General features: G+C 38.6%; 1 protein-coding gene across 1 annotated transcript in view; it reads left to right on the top strand.

Annotated features, from left to right (window-relative positions):
- The first annotated feature begins 806 nt into the window (after positions 1–806).
- The window catches only part of pxdn (peroxidasin), a 45521-nt gene continuing 28923 nt past the window's right edge, over positions 807–17404 (top strand). The window contains exons 1-4 of the mRNA XM_015005787.2: positions 807–2181; positions 9977–10048; positions 11932–12003; positions 16709–16780. Coding sequence (XP_014861273.2) covers positions 1997–2181; positions 9977–10048; positions 11932–12003; positions 16709–16780 — 401 coding nt within the window. The 5' untranslated portion in view covers positions 807–1996. The remainder of the gene's footprint in view (positions 2182–9976; positions 10049–11931; positions 12004–16708; positions 16781–17404) is intronic.

Here is a 17404-nt window from a genome sequence, read left to right as displayed (position 1 = left end):
ACAACACGCAAACAGGATTGCATCAGCGAGGTGAGGAGAACAGCTGGCACAAAAAACTTGAAGTGCCTATCTTGATGGATATGCAAATACACGTGCTTATAGTCAGGATGCAAAATTCTGAGAGGAGGATATGCAAATGTAATGACCTGCAATGCAAGTTACTGAACCAGAGCCAGATTGCTGGAGCTGTTTTGACTTCTACATTTAGCACATTTGAAATGCATCAAGACATAACAGTGTGTTGTGGTATGGAGAAACAATGATGCAGATTGGATTTATCTGCTTAATGTTCCGCAAAATTGTACAGATAACAATCAATTACACTCACAAGTTTTGCAGATTGCGTGCGAGATCTATGTTGCATTTTTGCGCTCCACATTTGGAATCTTTGTAGATCAGGCCCAAAATATTATAGCAGAGATATTTGGCTAAGACCTATGCTTCTGCTGGAAGATGTTATTTTCATGTCTTCCAGCAGATGGCAGCAAGTCCAAACTTTGAAAACATGAAGTCTGTGACGCAAAGAAGCAAGGAAAGGTCCGCTGCTTCCTTCTCTTTTTAAAGTGTTGACCAATTATGAGACCTCATTTATATTTTATTGTCCTTTGGAGTTAGAAAGTTGTGTTAATTTAATTTAATTGAACAAATGCCTCTTTGAGTTAGAAGTCAGAAATGTTCATTACCACCACATGTTCTGGAGGAGGAACTGCTGTTAAGTCAGCAGCTTGATGCGCTTGGTTTGGTTTCTTCTTGCAGCCTTAGTGGCAACAACTGCCATTAAGTGTTTGTGTAAACGAGTAATATGTGTTATACCACACTTCTCTTACAGAGCTGGTTTAGTTCAGCCACAACGGAGGTTTTGAAGCTTGAACAACTTATTCAAGGTTATCTCATGGCAACCCAATTGACGTAAAGTGCACATAACCACTGCCCCAAACCTTCGTGTTTTTGTGCTTCAGATCATTGTCCAAGATAACCCAAGAGTGCCTAATGTAAAGGTAGCGAATTGATGACAAATTGTCCTTCAAGATTTTTTTCTACGTAGTGAAAGAGTCCATTAATTACTGCAGGTTTTTAGGTTAAATGTTTGTGGTTTTTGGAATGTTCCTATGGTTCCCATTTTGTCCACACTCTTATTGTTGAATTGTGAACTTTTATCTAAACCAAGGCAAGTGACGCTGACAGAGCTTTAGATGTGGTTCTGAGTTCTTTTATGACCTCCTGTGCAAGTCATCAAATGACTCTTGGAGTACTTTTGGTAAGCCAGCCACAGCTGTGAAAGTTCACCACCGTTTCACATTTTGGAACAGTCAATGATGGTTCTCCAGAATCTCAGAGCTTATGTAACACTTTTTTTTTTTTTTTTAAGAATGATTGATAAGTTTATTATCAAGTTTATTTATGTATTTGTTTTTTTCTAGATTGGGGCACGTGCTCCTTTTAGCCAACTTTGTGTTATCAGACAGGTTTAAAAACTGACATATTTATTCTACTGCTCTGCTGCAGTGAAGTGGAAGTCAACTTTCCATAAAATGTGATTCATCAAAGTTGACTTATGTTTTTACGCCAGTGTCGGGACTCCGCCACGATGGATGGATGGATGGATGGATGGATGGATGGATGGATGGATGGATGGATGGATAGATAGATAGATAGATAGATAGATAGATAGATAGATAGATAGATAGATAGATAGATAGATAGATAGATAGATAGATAGATAGATAGATAGATAGATAGATAGAAAGCTAATATGAATTAACTTCAGCAATCTACATTTTTTTCCGTTCCGCTTTCGGGTGGACTTTGTCAGGACTGTAACCCTGCCCCACTTGCTGCGTGTCTCAGTGTGTGCGCGCGCGAGTCCGCCTCTCCCACAGTGTGTGTGTGAGTGTGTGTGTGTCTGCGAGCGACAGAGCGTGGGTGTGTGTGTGTGTGTGTGTTGGAGCGGGGCAGCTGGCGCTCTCAGCTCTCTGCTCGGCTCTCACTGCTGGAAATGGCGATCCGGGCAGGCCAGCTCTGTTCTCCGCGTCGCCTGCTGGCGCTTCTCGCGCTTCTCGTCTGCGGACCGCAGTCTGCGCTTTGCTGTCCGAGCCGCTGCTTGTGTTTCCGAACCACGGTGAGATGTATGCATTTGAACCTGGAAGCCGTGCCGGCTGTGTCTCCGCAGACAACCATTCTGTAAGTAGCGTTTTTTTCCCCCCACCTCACCCCTTCCTTCACTCCACTAACTAACGGGAAACCACCACCGGATAAACCGATTGAGCCTGGGGACTTCTGGTATTCTTCCACATTGATTTATAAAGAATTGCGGTAAGGTGGGTCCTAACACAAACATTTACCACGTAGAAAAGGCATGTGGGGATCTTAGAACAGAGGTTAATAAAAAAAAACATCTCAAGATGTTTTCACCTGCTTGTTGGAGTTCATGAAGGAGGATCAGAGCTGCAAAATAAGGTTCTTCAACTGAGCTCAGCATAAGCCAATAGCATTTCACTCATGCACATATGATTTCATTAGCAATTGTTATACGGCGTTACTTACTGGACAAAATTTCCAGCATGAATATGTGGCGAACGTGTAGACATAGAGCCTGGATTAGTTTGGTTGTCTGAGTTTGACCTTTTCAGATGAAAGGAAGGAAATTCTTCTACCTCAGCAAGCACTTGTGAATGGCTCCTCCTTGTCACGAGTGTGCTAAACAGTTTCCTTTCACAGACTGTCTGGACACAAAGCTCAACATCTGGCCAATCCCTCCAGATATGTGCCAGTCTGAAGTCTCCAGAATGCAGTCTATAAAAACGTGGCCCTATAAATAGCCACATTCTATGGCAGCAAATGGACAAGTTACCCTTGCCACACACTCAGAATAAGTTCTGTCCTCTAATATCTGTGGTCAACCCACAGCCGTGGACACAGCTTTGCCCGGATTCCCCTCAAAGGGAGGATGAAAGTCCTACGACAGGAAGGGTCTGTATTTTACAGGGATGATCAGGACAGGAGAGCAAACTGGTTTCCCACCAGCTTTTATGTCTGTGGGCTTTGAAGCTGCAGCCACTTGTTGCTCCCCCCACTCTTCTCTCCACTTCGCTGGGCCGTCATGTCAGGACGTGACTTCTTTTAGTCTGCCATTTGAAATGTTCCTTGAGCTTCCCGGAAAACTGCAGTTCTCCTGGGTGAGACTGCGAGGAAGCCTCTTTGTGTGCTGCAATTTATGGAATCACATTACAAAGCTGTGTGTTTGACGCTTGTAGTCAAAGTGAAAATGCACTGTCTGAAATCCTGCGGCTTTATGTTCTTTCAAACTTTTGTGCTACAGTGACACTTGACCTGGGATGTTCTCAGAAAAGATCAGGACTGTTTTAACTTTTCCGACAAACGGGACGCCGTTGTGGAGATTCTCGGAGAAAACTAAAGATGGTCGTTATTTTCCTTCACTGTTAAACATAAAGTATTTCACTCTTTGGGTGCTAGATTATAGCGTCAAGATAATTTAGCTCCGTTATTAGGTTTTTGCATCTTTTCCGTTACGCATGTTAAACTCTTAAAACTCAGTGTTTCATTGTCCTGTAGCACAAAAACATTAAAAACAATGAATATGTTTTGTGCCAAGAGCTCGTTTAAAGTCCCCCTCCTCCACCCTTTGCATTACTTCGGGCCTACATCATAATGATTCAGCTGTTTTCTCTTTGGACTGTCTGTTTGAGGGGCGACAGAATATTACGTTCCCTCTCTGTAATGCTGTAATGACCCCGGTGTATTCCTTCTCACAGATTTGTTAACAGTTCAGGCAAGGTTCGGTAGATTGTTTTTGTCAGCGTATGCTTTGAACCCTTTCTGTCACTTGATTTGCATCTTGGAAATGGTAGGCTTGAAAAGATCTGGAGTTCTTTTTTGTGAACTCATGCACTGTGCACATTGTGAATCGGATTTTTCTCATGGCACTCTAAAAGGGACAAATTGAAGACTACTGAGCTATGATGCCATAGGCATCCTAGCCAAGATTTATATAAATAACCTGCCTTTTGTTATAATTTGGGAATTGATAGTAACCAGTGACAGAGCGCAGTTTGCGGAACGTTTGTGTTTGCATATTCAAAAATGTGATGAGTAAATAACCAGAATCAGAAAAAAAAAAAGTATATATTGTTTGTCACTGGGCCACAGTCTCCTTTTTCTAGCCAGTATCCAGCACTCTGTTTATGGCCGACTTAAGAAAAAGCCTTCAATAGTTGTCTGCCTACACCACAGGAGAGCATGTCACGAACTACTTGAAAAAAATAAACATTTTAAAATGGGCACACGTTAATTGCCTGTAAAAAAGACTATTACAGCCTGGTTTCACAGACTAACTAGCTCGTCAGCAAATACCCACAAGTCATACTTGTGTTACCCTATAAACATCAGAAAAACAAATGGATGTGTCAGATTTAACATGTTCTTATTTTAATACTTTTGCTTCAATGACTATATATGTGTGTACATATGTGTATATATATATATATATATATATATAAATATGATTCAAAGAAACCATTTATACTCAATGTTATTGCACCTTGAGGATTCTACTCTACACCAGGAGTTTAAATATGGATTAAGTACTAATGCTCCATTAGTTCAGGTCAACCATTCATTTCCACTAATTTACCCTAAATGTTGGCCTGGTGTTCCTGAGAGACAGACAGGGTGAATCAGGAAGAGTCGGTGGTGTCTGTGCTGTTGGAATTTGCTGCAGTCAGGTTGTGTGAGGAGGTCAGTCTCTGCAGCTTTATGGAATGCAAGGGCAGAAATCCCCAAAGCTTTACTCATTTGCACACAGAAATAGGACCCAAGACAGTTGTTGATGGGAGCTCCATTGGCCTTACTCCCACGAATTGCTAAAGCAGAGCAGCTGGGGAGTTCTGAGAAAGACTTTTTGTCACTCAGTCTACAGGAGCTTGGGAGTTGAATCATTTATGCTGCATTAGTTTTATTTCTCATTGCCTATTGTAAGATTATTTATTTTTCAATGCTAAATATATTAGTTCTCAAGAAGCAGTGCTTTCTGCACTGAATCCTTAACAGCAGTAAGCTGTTTTTATTTAGAAATCAGCAGCTTGCTGCTCAGCTTTCTGAGCATTACCAGGAATATTGGGTTTGTCTGTGATGACTGCTGGACATAGACACCAGACCCTACAAGACCCTGCAAGGATAAGCATCTGTTGACAATGTATCCATAGATGTATGGATGGATGAATAGTTTGAGTATTCTGCTTCTAAACAAAAGGTCAAGATCCTTGCTCATCACCCCTCTGTTTTTTGACGTGGTGGATCATCCTGTTGATCAGTCACTCCATTATGAGGGGAATTTGGCAGATTCTCAGTGGCTGAAAGTAGGTCTTCCACTTCAACAGTTTGCATTACTACAGCACAACTCTGAATCGGCTGCTGCTGCCAGCTTAGGGGTTCACTGGGTTCTGCGGATCTCCTGACTTCTTGCTGTTGTGCTGTTGTTCAAGCATTATGAGGAATCACTTACTTCAGTCTGTAACCATTCCATCGTTTGAGCTGGAAATGATTACACACAATATATAATCCTTTGTTTATGCAGGAAAATCTCTTGAGACTCGTTGTCTTATTGACGAGAGACCTGAGAGACAGACAAGACAGCCATGACAACAGCATAAAAACCATAGGTAAATTCATAAACTCTTTACAAGAAACAGTGACAGTGTCATTTTGGCAACTTTTGGATTTTTATTGGGTGATGATGACCATTCTCGTTTAACACTCATCTAGAAAAACTTCATGTAACTCCTGGTCCACCTCTTAAAGCCATGTCTTCATAGACAGGTCATTTTTCTTCTTCACGTAAGATCTTAAACAAAACCAAAAGCATTGTCATACTCTTTGGCTACGTTTACACGAGATCGCTGCCTGGAAATTTTCAGCTTTGGTTATCGTGCCGGACTGCTATATGGTGCTGTGACTTTAATATGTCGTCAAACACACATGCGCTTTTGACCCTTAGCTTAGACCTCACTAACTTCCACCTCATAGTAAACAGTAACCCGTGTCCATCGCCGATGAACTAAGTGCTCAGTGTGAAACAACAACAACAACAAAAAAAAAATATCAGCTGGATCACAACAAAAATGTTAGAGTTTATTAATTGAGGAGCAGCTCTGTGTAAACGGGGCTTTTGTGTATCTGTTTGGTGTAAAAGTAAGTTTATTGGGGCAGTAGTCAGATTACTAATCAGCTGTATAGACTTGGCTTGAGAATAAGCTGATTAACATCATAAAGTTTGGTCCTTTTCTACTGTCATGTATTAGTGTACCATCTTCCATCAAAAGATTGTTGGTTTTGAACATTTTAACAGAATTCTAGGTTTCTCAACACAGGTCATCAGGACCCTCAGCTGTTTAGATGCGTCTCCAGCACATCTGAATCAAATGGCTGATTTACATCCTTAATATGTCATAAAGTTTGCGAGTAAATTAATGGATCATGTTTTAAATGTTTCTCTTAATGAATTAAAAGAGACACTTGAGGCAAGTAAGGCACTAGGCCTTGGGGAATAACTTTAGGAGACAGTGGTTTTGGTAAAAAAAAAATAAAAATACAGCACTAACATGGACAGACGGATGGATGGACAGACAGCTTTGCCACTTCAAGTAAAAAAAAAAAAAAAAGTGTAATATTGACAGGAAAAATCTATGGCAAACAGCATATAATCACTGTATCACCCAAACAATTCACAGTCATGAACTAAGTTTGTGTCAAAATCCCAAGTAAACAAAATCACTTCTTTTGAAAAATGTCAAAGTTTAGTGAAAAACCATACGGGGGAGTTTAACTTCAGGCTTTGTTTTTATCAGCCTGAATTATGGGTCTATCTTCCTGTGTGGGTAACTGAGCCTGGTAGGCTGTTCATTTTCCAGCCATGTGTTTAGGCAAAGCCAGAACGGCTCCGTCAACCCTTTCACAGGGTTGTTAGCATTAATTTTTTTAAACTTCCCTCTGGTTTTCTTGCTGTCAAACCTTGTTACTGTGGGTTAACATACTTCCTTAATGAGTTCCACAACAAATCTAATGAAATTGTTGGAATTTTCTAAAACAACACTACGGCATTCCCTGGCCACTTAATTTGCTGAATGAGTTTAAAATATTTTGCTTGCTAAATGTCCCTGACATAGTTATTCTATGTTTTTGCTGGCTATGAGGTGAGTCATTTCCTCTCTAATTTCCAGTTGTTCCTAAACAAAGACTAAGTAAGATGACAGACTGCCATAATAGTGGATAATCTTTAGTCACTGAAACGTGGAATTAACCTTTTTTTTTTTTGCATGCTTGCACGAAGAGAGTTAACATGGCTTTAGCTAAGACAAATTGTCCTTAGAATGTATTTTATAGTGATCAACATTTAACACGAATGCAGATTTTCATTTTCCTTTACAAAATCTAAGACCAAGGCACCTTAATGTCACTGTGCCACTTAAACATTCCACACATAATCCAGAGTCGGTTTTCAGTTTAGCTTGTAGACTCTCAGGACAGTCTAATCAGTTGAGCATTTCCTTCCCTTCAGACAACAGCTGAGCCAATCTTGTCCTTTCTGCCTGACCTTGTTTAGCCTTCTGCAGAAAGAAACAGAGTTGTTTGACTACAATCTGAAAAGTCTGAAGTGCAGTTAACCACCTAATGTCCTGCTATTATCTCTTACACCTGTAATATGTGAAACCGAGTCTTTTTTTTTTTTTAAATCATTAAAAACATTATAAGCATGACCTCACCCAAAGTCTGTTGCGCTTAATGTGTGCTATGTGCGATAGGTGCTGCCTGAATCAGCACATAACCTTGTTCATTTATCCTGCTCGTCACCCCTCAGGCCCAGAGGAGGCAGGACAGTGTCTGCCTCAGCATGTCTGCGAAATGCGTCCTGCAATGCTACCTTGCAGAGAAGCCTTCCCTAAGAGTATCTCACTCTGACAACTCACTCTGAATGTGCTCGACTCTTTCTGATTCACAGAGTGGTTTAAGCTTTCCTGATTTTAAAGATTGTACAAGTCCAAAAAACAAACAAACAAACAAACTGCTAACGGTGATCCTGACAGCTTCAGCTAAAATGGGTTAAGATGACGCTAGAATCAGGAGCATTTAAGTGGGAATTTAATTCCAAAAAAGTGTGACCACCCTTGTTTGCTGACGTTGCTAACGGTGTCATATTGGAGATTTAAATTGTACAGTGTGTCTTCCACCAAAGTCTACAGCCAAGCTGTGTCAATAAGCGTGTCAAACAATTGGAGGAAGCATCTGTAACTGACCTGGTGCTCTGTGATACAGACTTTAGGATTTGTAAAGATCTTCTGTTGTTTGTGAAACACTCACTGGTCAAAAATAAACCCTAGGGCCCTGGTGAGACCACTTCACTTGTTTTTAATATATTTTAAATATTTTTCTGCTTTGTCTCTTAAGGTTTACCTACTTGGAGATGGTATACTCTTTGCTATTTAGCAGCAAAGTTAAGCCTCAGACTCATACTTTCTTTCATCACGAAAAGTCAAAACAACGTTACTTAGTGTTGCATAAGTTTTTCCTTTTTTTTATAATTATTTATTAAGTTAACTAAAAACATGAAGAATCACGAAACTTGAAATAACCCATTGAGACAAACACCTTCAATAATTTTTTTTGCAGAGACATAAAACACAAAAGCAAAAGGAAAATTTTTTTTCTACAGAACTTAGAACATTTTAATCTCAAGCCTTCCATCCCGTCGATGTCTTGACAGTTTTGCAAGATAGCAAAAGTATGTTATGTCTTTCTGAACCAGGCAGAGATTGTTTACAGTGAAGAGTCAGCACTTGGAGGCAGGCTGAACTCTTACAGGGTCAACTGAGCTTTCTAGAAGAACGCCCAGATCTGGAAACTGTAGTCGGTTCCTCAGATCCATCTGAACATTTTGGTCTGGTTCATTTTGCATAGGATTGACAACATTAATCTTTTGAAAGTGATCTAACTTTTGGTTAGATGTCTCACTATATATGTGTTTGATTACCAGTTTGCATCCCTGATATGTAAAGCAGAACTGTTTTTGTCCAAAATGTTAGAACTTCATCATTCTGCTGAGGCAGTCATTATATACAAGTGAAAAACGCTGAAGACAGCTTGCAGTGTTTCAGCCGTAAAGGTCCCAGCAAGTTCATTCTGATCCTCAAAAAAAACAACAAACCCAGGAGCGTTTTCAGTCTCTACAGGTCTCAGTTAATATGTCCAATGTCAAAGTTCATGATGGGACACTTACAGTTTTTGTCTTTCTTGTTTTTGTCTGTTTAATGCTGAGAAATTAAAGTTCAGTCTGCAACCCGATTGAAAAACTCTGGTTGAATTTGAATTAAGCTGTTCAATAAAATGCTATAATATGATCAAATATTTTTTTATACTTTCTTTAAATTCATAAGTTTGCATATAGTAAAATTACTAATTAATAGGGAAGATGCATTTTTTTTTAACCTTTTTCTGAACATCCATTCTTTCTCTTACCTTAACATGCTGTTGTGAAAAATGGCCAATAGTACCACAAAAAGCCTTAAAAGAAAAAAAAACATTGTTCACATGTTTTTTTTCTATGCTCCTAATGTCATATAATAAAGAGTGATTTCACTTCGGTCTCTAAAAGATAAGATGCAAAGTCATAATATGTCGGCTTTGTTTTTTATTTTTGCTGACTCATTCAATTAGAGAGAAACAGGAGACAGATTCTAAAGCCTGCTGACTGCAGCAAACAACCCTGTGCTTGTTATCTTTAAGGCAAACGTTATTGAAATCCCCCAAGAAGATTAAAGCCCTAACAAAGAAATACTTGTGAGCTGAGCATCCTGTAATACTTTGGGATTTTCCTGACAGTGATCGGGTATCACTTATCGTACTAACATAATGAAATATCCTCAACGATTAACACGTTCTCTTTTTTTTTTCCTCTTTCTTTCAGAGACCTGAGATTCAACAAAATCAAGGATCTACAACCAGGCTCCTTCAGGCGATTAACGAACCTCAACACCCTGTAAGTCGCCCTGTCTCTTTATGAGAGGCAAGGACATTTCCAAGCTCCTCTTCTGTGGTTTTACAAACTGGGTTCAGAATATAATTTTACTAAAAAGAATTCCTCTTTTTTTGATCTCCACCTGCATTTGTGTGTTTTTTTTTCCTCTTATAATTTGCACTAACACACATATTTAGCACACTCATATCCATAAGAAATGTTGGTTTGTTATGCTTCATTTTTTAGTTATCTTCCCAGTTTTCAGGTGATTTTATAAGCTCCACCTTATCTAAATATTTGCTGAAGGGGTTGAGAAAAGAAAGCAAAACATGCACGGTGAACTTTAAACAATTTTCTTTTCATGTGCACTTTGGGTAAAACCAGTACTGAACACACCAGCATTTCTTTTCTCAGTAAATATATTTCATAAGCAAGCAAAGCCACAACCCATGCATAAAGTTGTCCACACATACAAATACATGTATTGCAAATTATTAAATAAATGCAACAGCGTAAGTATTTACAAAAAGGATGTGCAAAAGCCTTAGAAAGCCAAGAAACCAGCTGAAATCTGTTTGCTTTAAATTACTGCATAGAGTTTGATTACTGAAAAGAAAAGAAAAAAAAAACCTTCACAAAAACATCTTAGTGTAGCACAGTGTAGTAATGACAAAGGTTACAGCTGCATTTCTAAACATCTGGATGTTCCTGTTAGCACCATTGTAGCCATAATTCTGAATTCCAGAACATTATTTCACCATAAGGCAGCCACACTGAGGCGCCTCTCCTTGGACTTCTACATTTGTGACTTTTTCAGAAGATTCATGGGGTGGGCTGTCTGGCAGCATGTCACACTGGCCGACTTTTTATAACAGAAGGAAGGATGGATAGAGACATCTTTGATTCAAATCTAAAGAGAACAGCTCCGAATTTTCAAGAAAATTAGTCCCAAACACTCGACCATGAAAATTATTAATTGGTTTCAGTACAAATTCCACCAAAGGAATCCAAGTCGGGGGGAGGAAACCCATAAGTGAAGCGAGATGTGCATTGAGTGTATGATTCTCCTAAACAAAATTCATAATGCTGCTTTCCCTTCAGAAGTGACCCATTTAATGCAGCTTGAATATTGTAATTTAAGTATGAATGCAGCCGTGTTGGGGAGGTCTCAGAGGTCTGTTAGGCAACATTACTGACAGATCAGGAACGATGTCATGGTGAAGCTTTAAACACTTAAAAGCAGTAGTAAAAATAACTTCAGAAAAACATCTGCTCCTTTATCAGATACATTTAAAGCTTTCCATCACTTTTTATTTTTCAATAATTTTATTTTGTGTTATAAATAGAATCTTTATCAGCAGCTCAGGTCCTCATTGCAACAATCCTGTAAAAGCTCCATATAGTATTTTTATTATTTTTCCTGAAAAGGCAGGAAGTAGATTAAGTTGTTGGAGCTCAGCCATTTTCCACTCTTAGCAGATTCACCTCACCTGCAGGGTTCCCCGGGCTGTTCCGCTTCGGTGGGCCTGTTCAGAGCTAACACTTAATGTAAAGTAGACAGCACTGAGTGAATGTGTCCAAACCTAGTAGTACAATGCACCCCTCAAAACCTATAAAAAAATATAAATATTTGTATATAATTTAGTCACTGTAAAGACAGAAAAGCGTTTGCGTCATTTCCTGGACAAAATATTTTGCTCTTTATTTTTTCGACTTCTTCAGCTTGTTCTGTTGAGTTCTGTAATGGCTCCTCATGGGAGTCGACCCCTGCTCTGCGTCAAGGATTTGTCCCTCAACGGGAAAAAACAAAACTCTGTCTCCAACTACCAAGATACGTTCCTCATATGGAACACTGGTTGTGTCTCCCCCATAACTAACTTTCGCTCCCTGTTCTTCTTTCACAGTCTCCTCAACAACAATCATATACGAAGGATTCCCAGGGGAGCGTTTGAAGACCTAGAAAACCTCAAGTATCTGTAGGTTTGCTGCATTTAATTTTGTTCCCTTATATGTTTAAGAGGGGTGTTAATCATTGGTTCTCAAATGATGCAAACCCAATTTTTGCTTAACCTTTTGAGTATTTCTTATCCAATCTTACAGCTGAAGTAACTCCTGGGAGAATCTGGTGATCATTGCGCCTGCCTCTTTTTCATTTTTTATTTTTATTTTTTATTTTTTGTGTGTGTGATTGTGAGGAGGCTATTGTTATGAAACATGCATAATGTCATTTGGGAAATGATATGCCCGTAGTGAAGCAAAAGTTTTGCAGTGAGGACTCCAGGGTATTGCTAGAGGGAAGAGTAGCTTTATGAAAAGAGTTTTTTTTTTAAGTATTCTTATGCCAGCTGTGTCCTGAGCATGTTATCTATCCTTTTTATGCATGTGCAGTCAATGGGGTGGCAGCATCTTCTCCTTGGGGCAAAGAATGAGGAGAGTAGCTTGCATGCAAGCTGTTGTGAAAAGTAGCTCTCCAGGACCCCGAGATCTCATTTTCTCATTTTAATTGGTTGAGGGCAGCAGAAGGAGGGGCGCGCACAGAGCTCCATTCATGCACGAACCACCATTGGGTACCAGACAGAAGGTTTTTATTTATAAGCATTCTGGCCACAGATTTTATTGTTAATTTCACTAACTCTATTTTTCTTTATATGTAGCCTAATCTGATCTTGAATACAAATTATACATTAATATCAAGGAAGCGCTAATAATGTAACATCCTACTTAAAACTGAAATAGCTACTCACTTTAGCTGCTACAACAGAAAGCTAGACCTTATAGCCATTTTGTACTTCTACTGTTTCTTGTTTTGTACCTGACTTTTCTTTGTGTGTTAGCAGACATTTGAAAATACCAAAGAAAATTCTAGTTTTTCTCGTTACCACACATAGATTGCTGTTTAAGGTTAGCAGTTTAGCAGTGCTAATTGTGATGATCACTAGCCTAAGATGTTGATGAGAGTTTAAAATGCAAGCCCTAAATTAAGTTGTCTTTGCTTTAGGATATTTGTAAAATCGTGTGGTGCAGCCACTGCACTTTCACCCAAGTAGAATGTGTGACTTTGCAACTGCTACTAATATAAAATAGTATTGAAAGCTTACTGTAGGAAATCAACACAATGCTGTTATCACTCTTCATAAATCGACTAATGCATTTCCATCTGGACACAGATCTCTGTGTGTCAACTATGTGGTCATATTCAGTTGATTAGAGTAGCATTGAAAGTCCATTTATTCCAGTAACTCAATTCACTCAAGTCAAACCAATTTAATGGATGAATTACACACAAACTGTTATTTTTAGGCATTTGTATGTGTTATGTTTTATGTTACTTGTGATTTTCCACCTAGAGCTGATGAAAACCCAACATTTAACATTAGAATATTACAAAAGACCGATTGAAAACATTTTAAACCAAAAATGTGTGCCTAATAAATAGTATTATTAAGATCTAGAGGTAGCTATTTGGAGTAATTTAACCTGACAAATACGCCTCACTTATTCTAATTTGCTAAATATGACCGTATTCCCGAAAAGTTGATCTGAGTCATGCATCAGCTTTTTAGTAACAAGAACTAGTTGTTACTTCTTTTTGGGTGTGTTTCACTGAAAACACTTAGAACTCTGTACAAGTTAGTTATTTGATTTAGCAGTGTGCAGAAAAGTGCTCTGACTCTGGTGGGAGACTTTTACTGGAACCAAGTGGCTGTGCCTGTTTACTGCTCAGTGCAAGCTGAGTTATTTACCAAGATGAAAAGGACTTCAGAGGACAAAGTTTGTCCCCCACTTAGTCTGTTTCCATTGACGTGAACGAATAAGTAAAGTTTCTCTTAATCAAAACAATTCCAAAGCAAAGGTCAAGAACAGAATGTTTTTAATTGGAGTCGACGTTCTTTGGGGGTTTTTTTATTTTAAAATTTTCAGTTAAGGTCCTCTAAGAAGATTTCAGCTTGTGTTTTTTTAAAGGATATCTTTAGGTAACACTTAATAGTATTGTCCTGTCAAAGGGAGGTAAAGATAATACTTTGGATTACCGCCAAACTAGCTAGATAAAATACAAATTTTATGGACTTATTGTTAAATCTGTGAAATTAAAGAAACAACAATAGTAAAAGTGAAAATATTCTGTTTTTTTGCAAAACTGATATTTTTTTTTTGTTTTGGCTCCAAAGCAGACCACATTTAGGTCTGCAATCACACCATGGTTCAGTCCATTTGACCTAAAACAACTGAAATTAGATGTTATTACTGTCTCCCGAAAATGTTTGAGTCCATCTTCACAGCAGGTAGGAACAAACAAGAGGCTCGAGACAAGAGCAATTCAGCTTTTTTTTTTTCCTCTCCACTGGATTCCAATCAAGAGACTACAGATTCCTTACGGTTCTCCCTCATGTTTGTAATTAAATCCTGCAGCTGTTTTAGTCACTTTTAATTAGGGAGCCCCACCCCATCAAAACACAGCTGATCTGAGGACTGTACTGCTGCAGGAACCTTAATGATTGTTGAAGGTTACATCTTCCTGCTAGTCAGAGCTTAAAGCTGCAAGTTCCCATCTAACCTCTTCACTTTCTTCGAAGCACAGTGTAGCTTTCTCTGATTCATCTGCAATCCAGTTAAAGCTTAATGGTGAGCTTTCTTTTCTCTGTAAGAACCAGCTCAATAAACAGATCAGACTGATGTAAACATGCGAAGAGCTTGCCGATTGTTTTCTTCAACAGATGCTGTTTCTCATTAGAGAATCAAAAAGTTTTCTCTTTTTTTCCCCCATAGATGTAGAACTTTAAAAGCCACACATTGCAGCAGTGTGTTGTGTTTGCATCCATGCTTGGATGGTTATGTTTTTGTAGTTCATCAAAATATATCATCTAAAAACAATTGAAAATGAAAAATTAAACATCTCAAAAATAACATTTTGAAAACAATTACTTTACTGATGGAACAATTGTGTGAAAGATAATTTGCCTTCTGATTTAATGTTGGTGAAGGAACAAATTTCATCAGAGTTGTTGAAACATTCTCCGGACATTTCAATCTGATCTCTTTGAGCAACACGCTTTCAGTTAATGCATTAGTTGTTTAAGTTTACCTGTAACAAAGAGGGAAAGGGTTTAAGGGTCAAAGGCGATGGAAAGGCAGATTAATTGAATGACATGCAAGGCCATTTTTCACACTAAGTATCTTTGTATTCTTACTATTTCTGGGTAACTTTAGGTTTTGACGTTAAAGTGTCTCATCACACTTTAAGTTCAGTCTGTCTATTTTCTTTATTCATGGATGTAGTTTGAAGTTAGATTTGCAGATGTTGTTTATTTATTGGTCTAAACAATATGGTTGAAATCTGTTGAATGTGCTGGACAGACAGTAAACGTGGTTTTAAGTGCTTTTCAAAGTTGTAAGGTTAAATCACAAAAAAAATGGCTCATTTAATCCAAAATGGACATCTTGCTATTTAGTCTACCCACAGAAGGTTAAACTAACCAATGGCGCTGCAGTCTGGGTGGCACTGTGGCTGCTGCTTGAATGACAGGCATTTTCACAATTCCCAATGTCTATCTCAGATTTATGAACTTTGGGATAATTTGCAGCTGACTCATTCAAAAACATGACACAGTGGTCCTTTATCTTGCTATTATGTCTCTATTTCACTATGTTGTTTGATTTTAATTACAGAGCGATTCTGTTCAACCAAAGTTTAGCTCAGATTGTCCTGGTGGTTTCCTGTTCTATAAAAGAACTCAGCATTTTTGTAATCTTCTTGTTTTAATGTATTTTTTTTTTTTCTTTAATTCTTGTTCTGGTGGAGATCTGGATTTCTCATTACGTCCCAGGTTAAAATCATGAAGTGTGTGATGGGAGATGAAAGGATGCACAGCTGGAAGCTATTGCTTTTCTAGGCTCACATTTCTTTGACATGTGTTGTGGAAGAATAACACACATGAGGAGGGTGATTTGCTTTTCGGGGGCGCCTGGTGATCCTGAACATTGCGTTTATGATTCCAGCCTGTTGTACATTACTTCATGGGACTTGCAGCAAACATTTCACCCACGGAAATTTGTTATGTTTTTTTTTTTTATTACTTTGATCATTTCCCACATTTGTATTTGTTTTTGATATTTCGGTAACAATTTAGATCACTGAAAAGACAGCAGATGGTTTTCTTGTGGTGTGGATAAAGCAACTTACTACTTATTCTGAGTGAGCCTGTTGAGCAACTCGGAGACTATTGAGTTTTCACTTCAAACTATTCTTGTGGAAGGTGATTGATACTGAGCAAATAAGTTGCTGTTTAATGAAACACATTGAAATGTCTATATAATATATACCTTAAATGTTTGTTGTATTAATTTGCAAGCAAGAAAAATAAGCAATTGGTCAACAACTACAATGGACAGCTCTTGGACATTCACCTTTTACGATATCCCTTTATTCTTTAGTTGCATGCTTTGCATGTTTGGCTTTTATGTCGTAAGCAGAAAACATTGAGTTAGATGAATTTGTTTGTAGGTTTTTAATTCATCACCAGGAGCAAAAAACATTGTGAAAGTTGCTCTATTTAATTTTTTGGGGTCAAATTAAGTTATTTTTTTTATAAAATGCTATAGGACTCTGTGCTTTTTCTCTATAATTAGGGAAAATTAAGATGTGTGAGTGTTACTAATGTCACTGATTATCTCTCCTTTCAGCTATTTGTACAAGAATGAAATCCAATCAATTGACAGACAAGCATTTAAGGGCCTTGTCTCTCTTGAGCAACTGTAAGTGACCGAGTTCTTCATTCACCTTTTCTATTTGCTCGCAGCGTTCTGCCTTCTTCTACCCATTTGTACATGGCTTGACCTCTCTCCCTTCTCCTGAGGATCTCTGTAAAGAAATCCCAAAGCCTGGCAAAGCTGACATGCTTATGAGTCGTACAGTGCATAAATCAAAGCATGCTCTTTACTTCTTAGGTAGTAGATGGGCATCATGCTGCTACATGCGACGGCCCTTTTCCCCTTTTTGTTGCCACTATGCATGCCGTTTGTGCACCTGACCTTTGTCTGCTGCGCTGTGACCCACTTTGACTCCCTCTGCATGAGTCGCATGGTGATCATGGCAGCTTTGCCCCGACACCATTGAAGCTTTAAAACTTAACATGTTGCAGTGTTGTGCTGCAGCCAGGAGTACAGTAGAACAAAGCTTTGACCTACGTCTGTCTTCTTGCTGCAAAAATCACACCTCCCCTAAGATTTGCTGTAATCTTGTGTGTGTGTGTGTGTGTGTGTGCGTAGGTGTGTGTGTGTGTGTGTGTGTGTGTTTTCTAGATAATTGTGCATAATGTGTGCTTTGTTTGTGTGTTAAAGTTCAACTGTTTCCCATAAGTACTGAACATTGCACAGTCT

This window comes from Poecilia mexicana, unplaced genomic scaffold (assembly GCF_051168715.1).
Source record: "Poecilia mexicana isolate PSO_F unplaced genomic scaffold, ASM5116871v1 scaffold_22, whole genome shotgun sequence".
NCBI classification, from domain to species: Eukaryota; Metazoa; Chordata; class Actinopteri; order Cyprinodontiformes; family Poeciliidae; genus Poecilia; species Poecilia mexicana.
The sequence above is the reverse complement of the archived record's forward strand: the minus strand, read 5'-3'. Positions and strand labels throughout refer to the sequence as shown.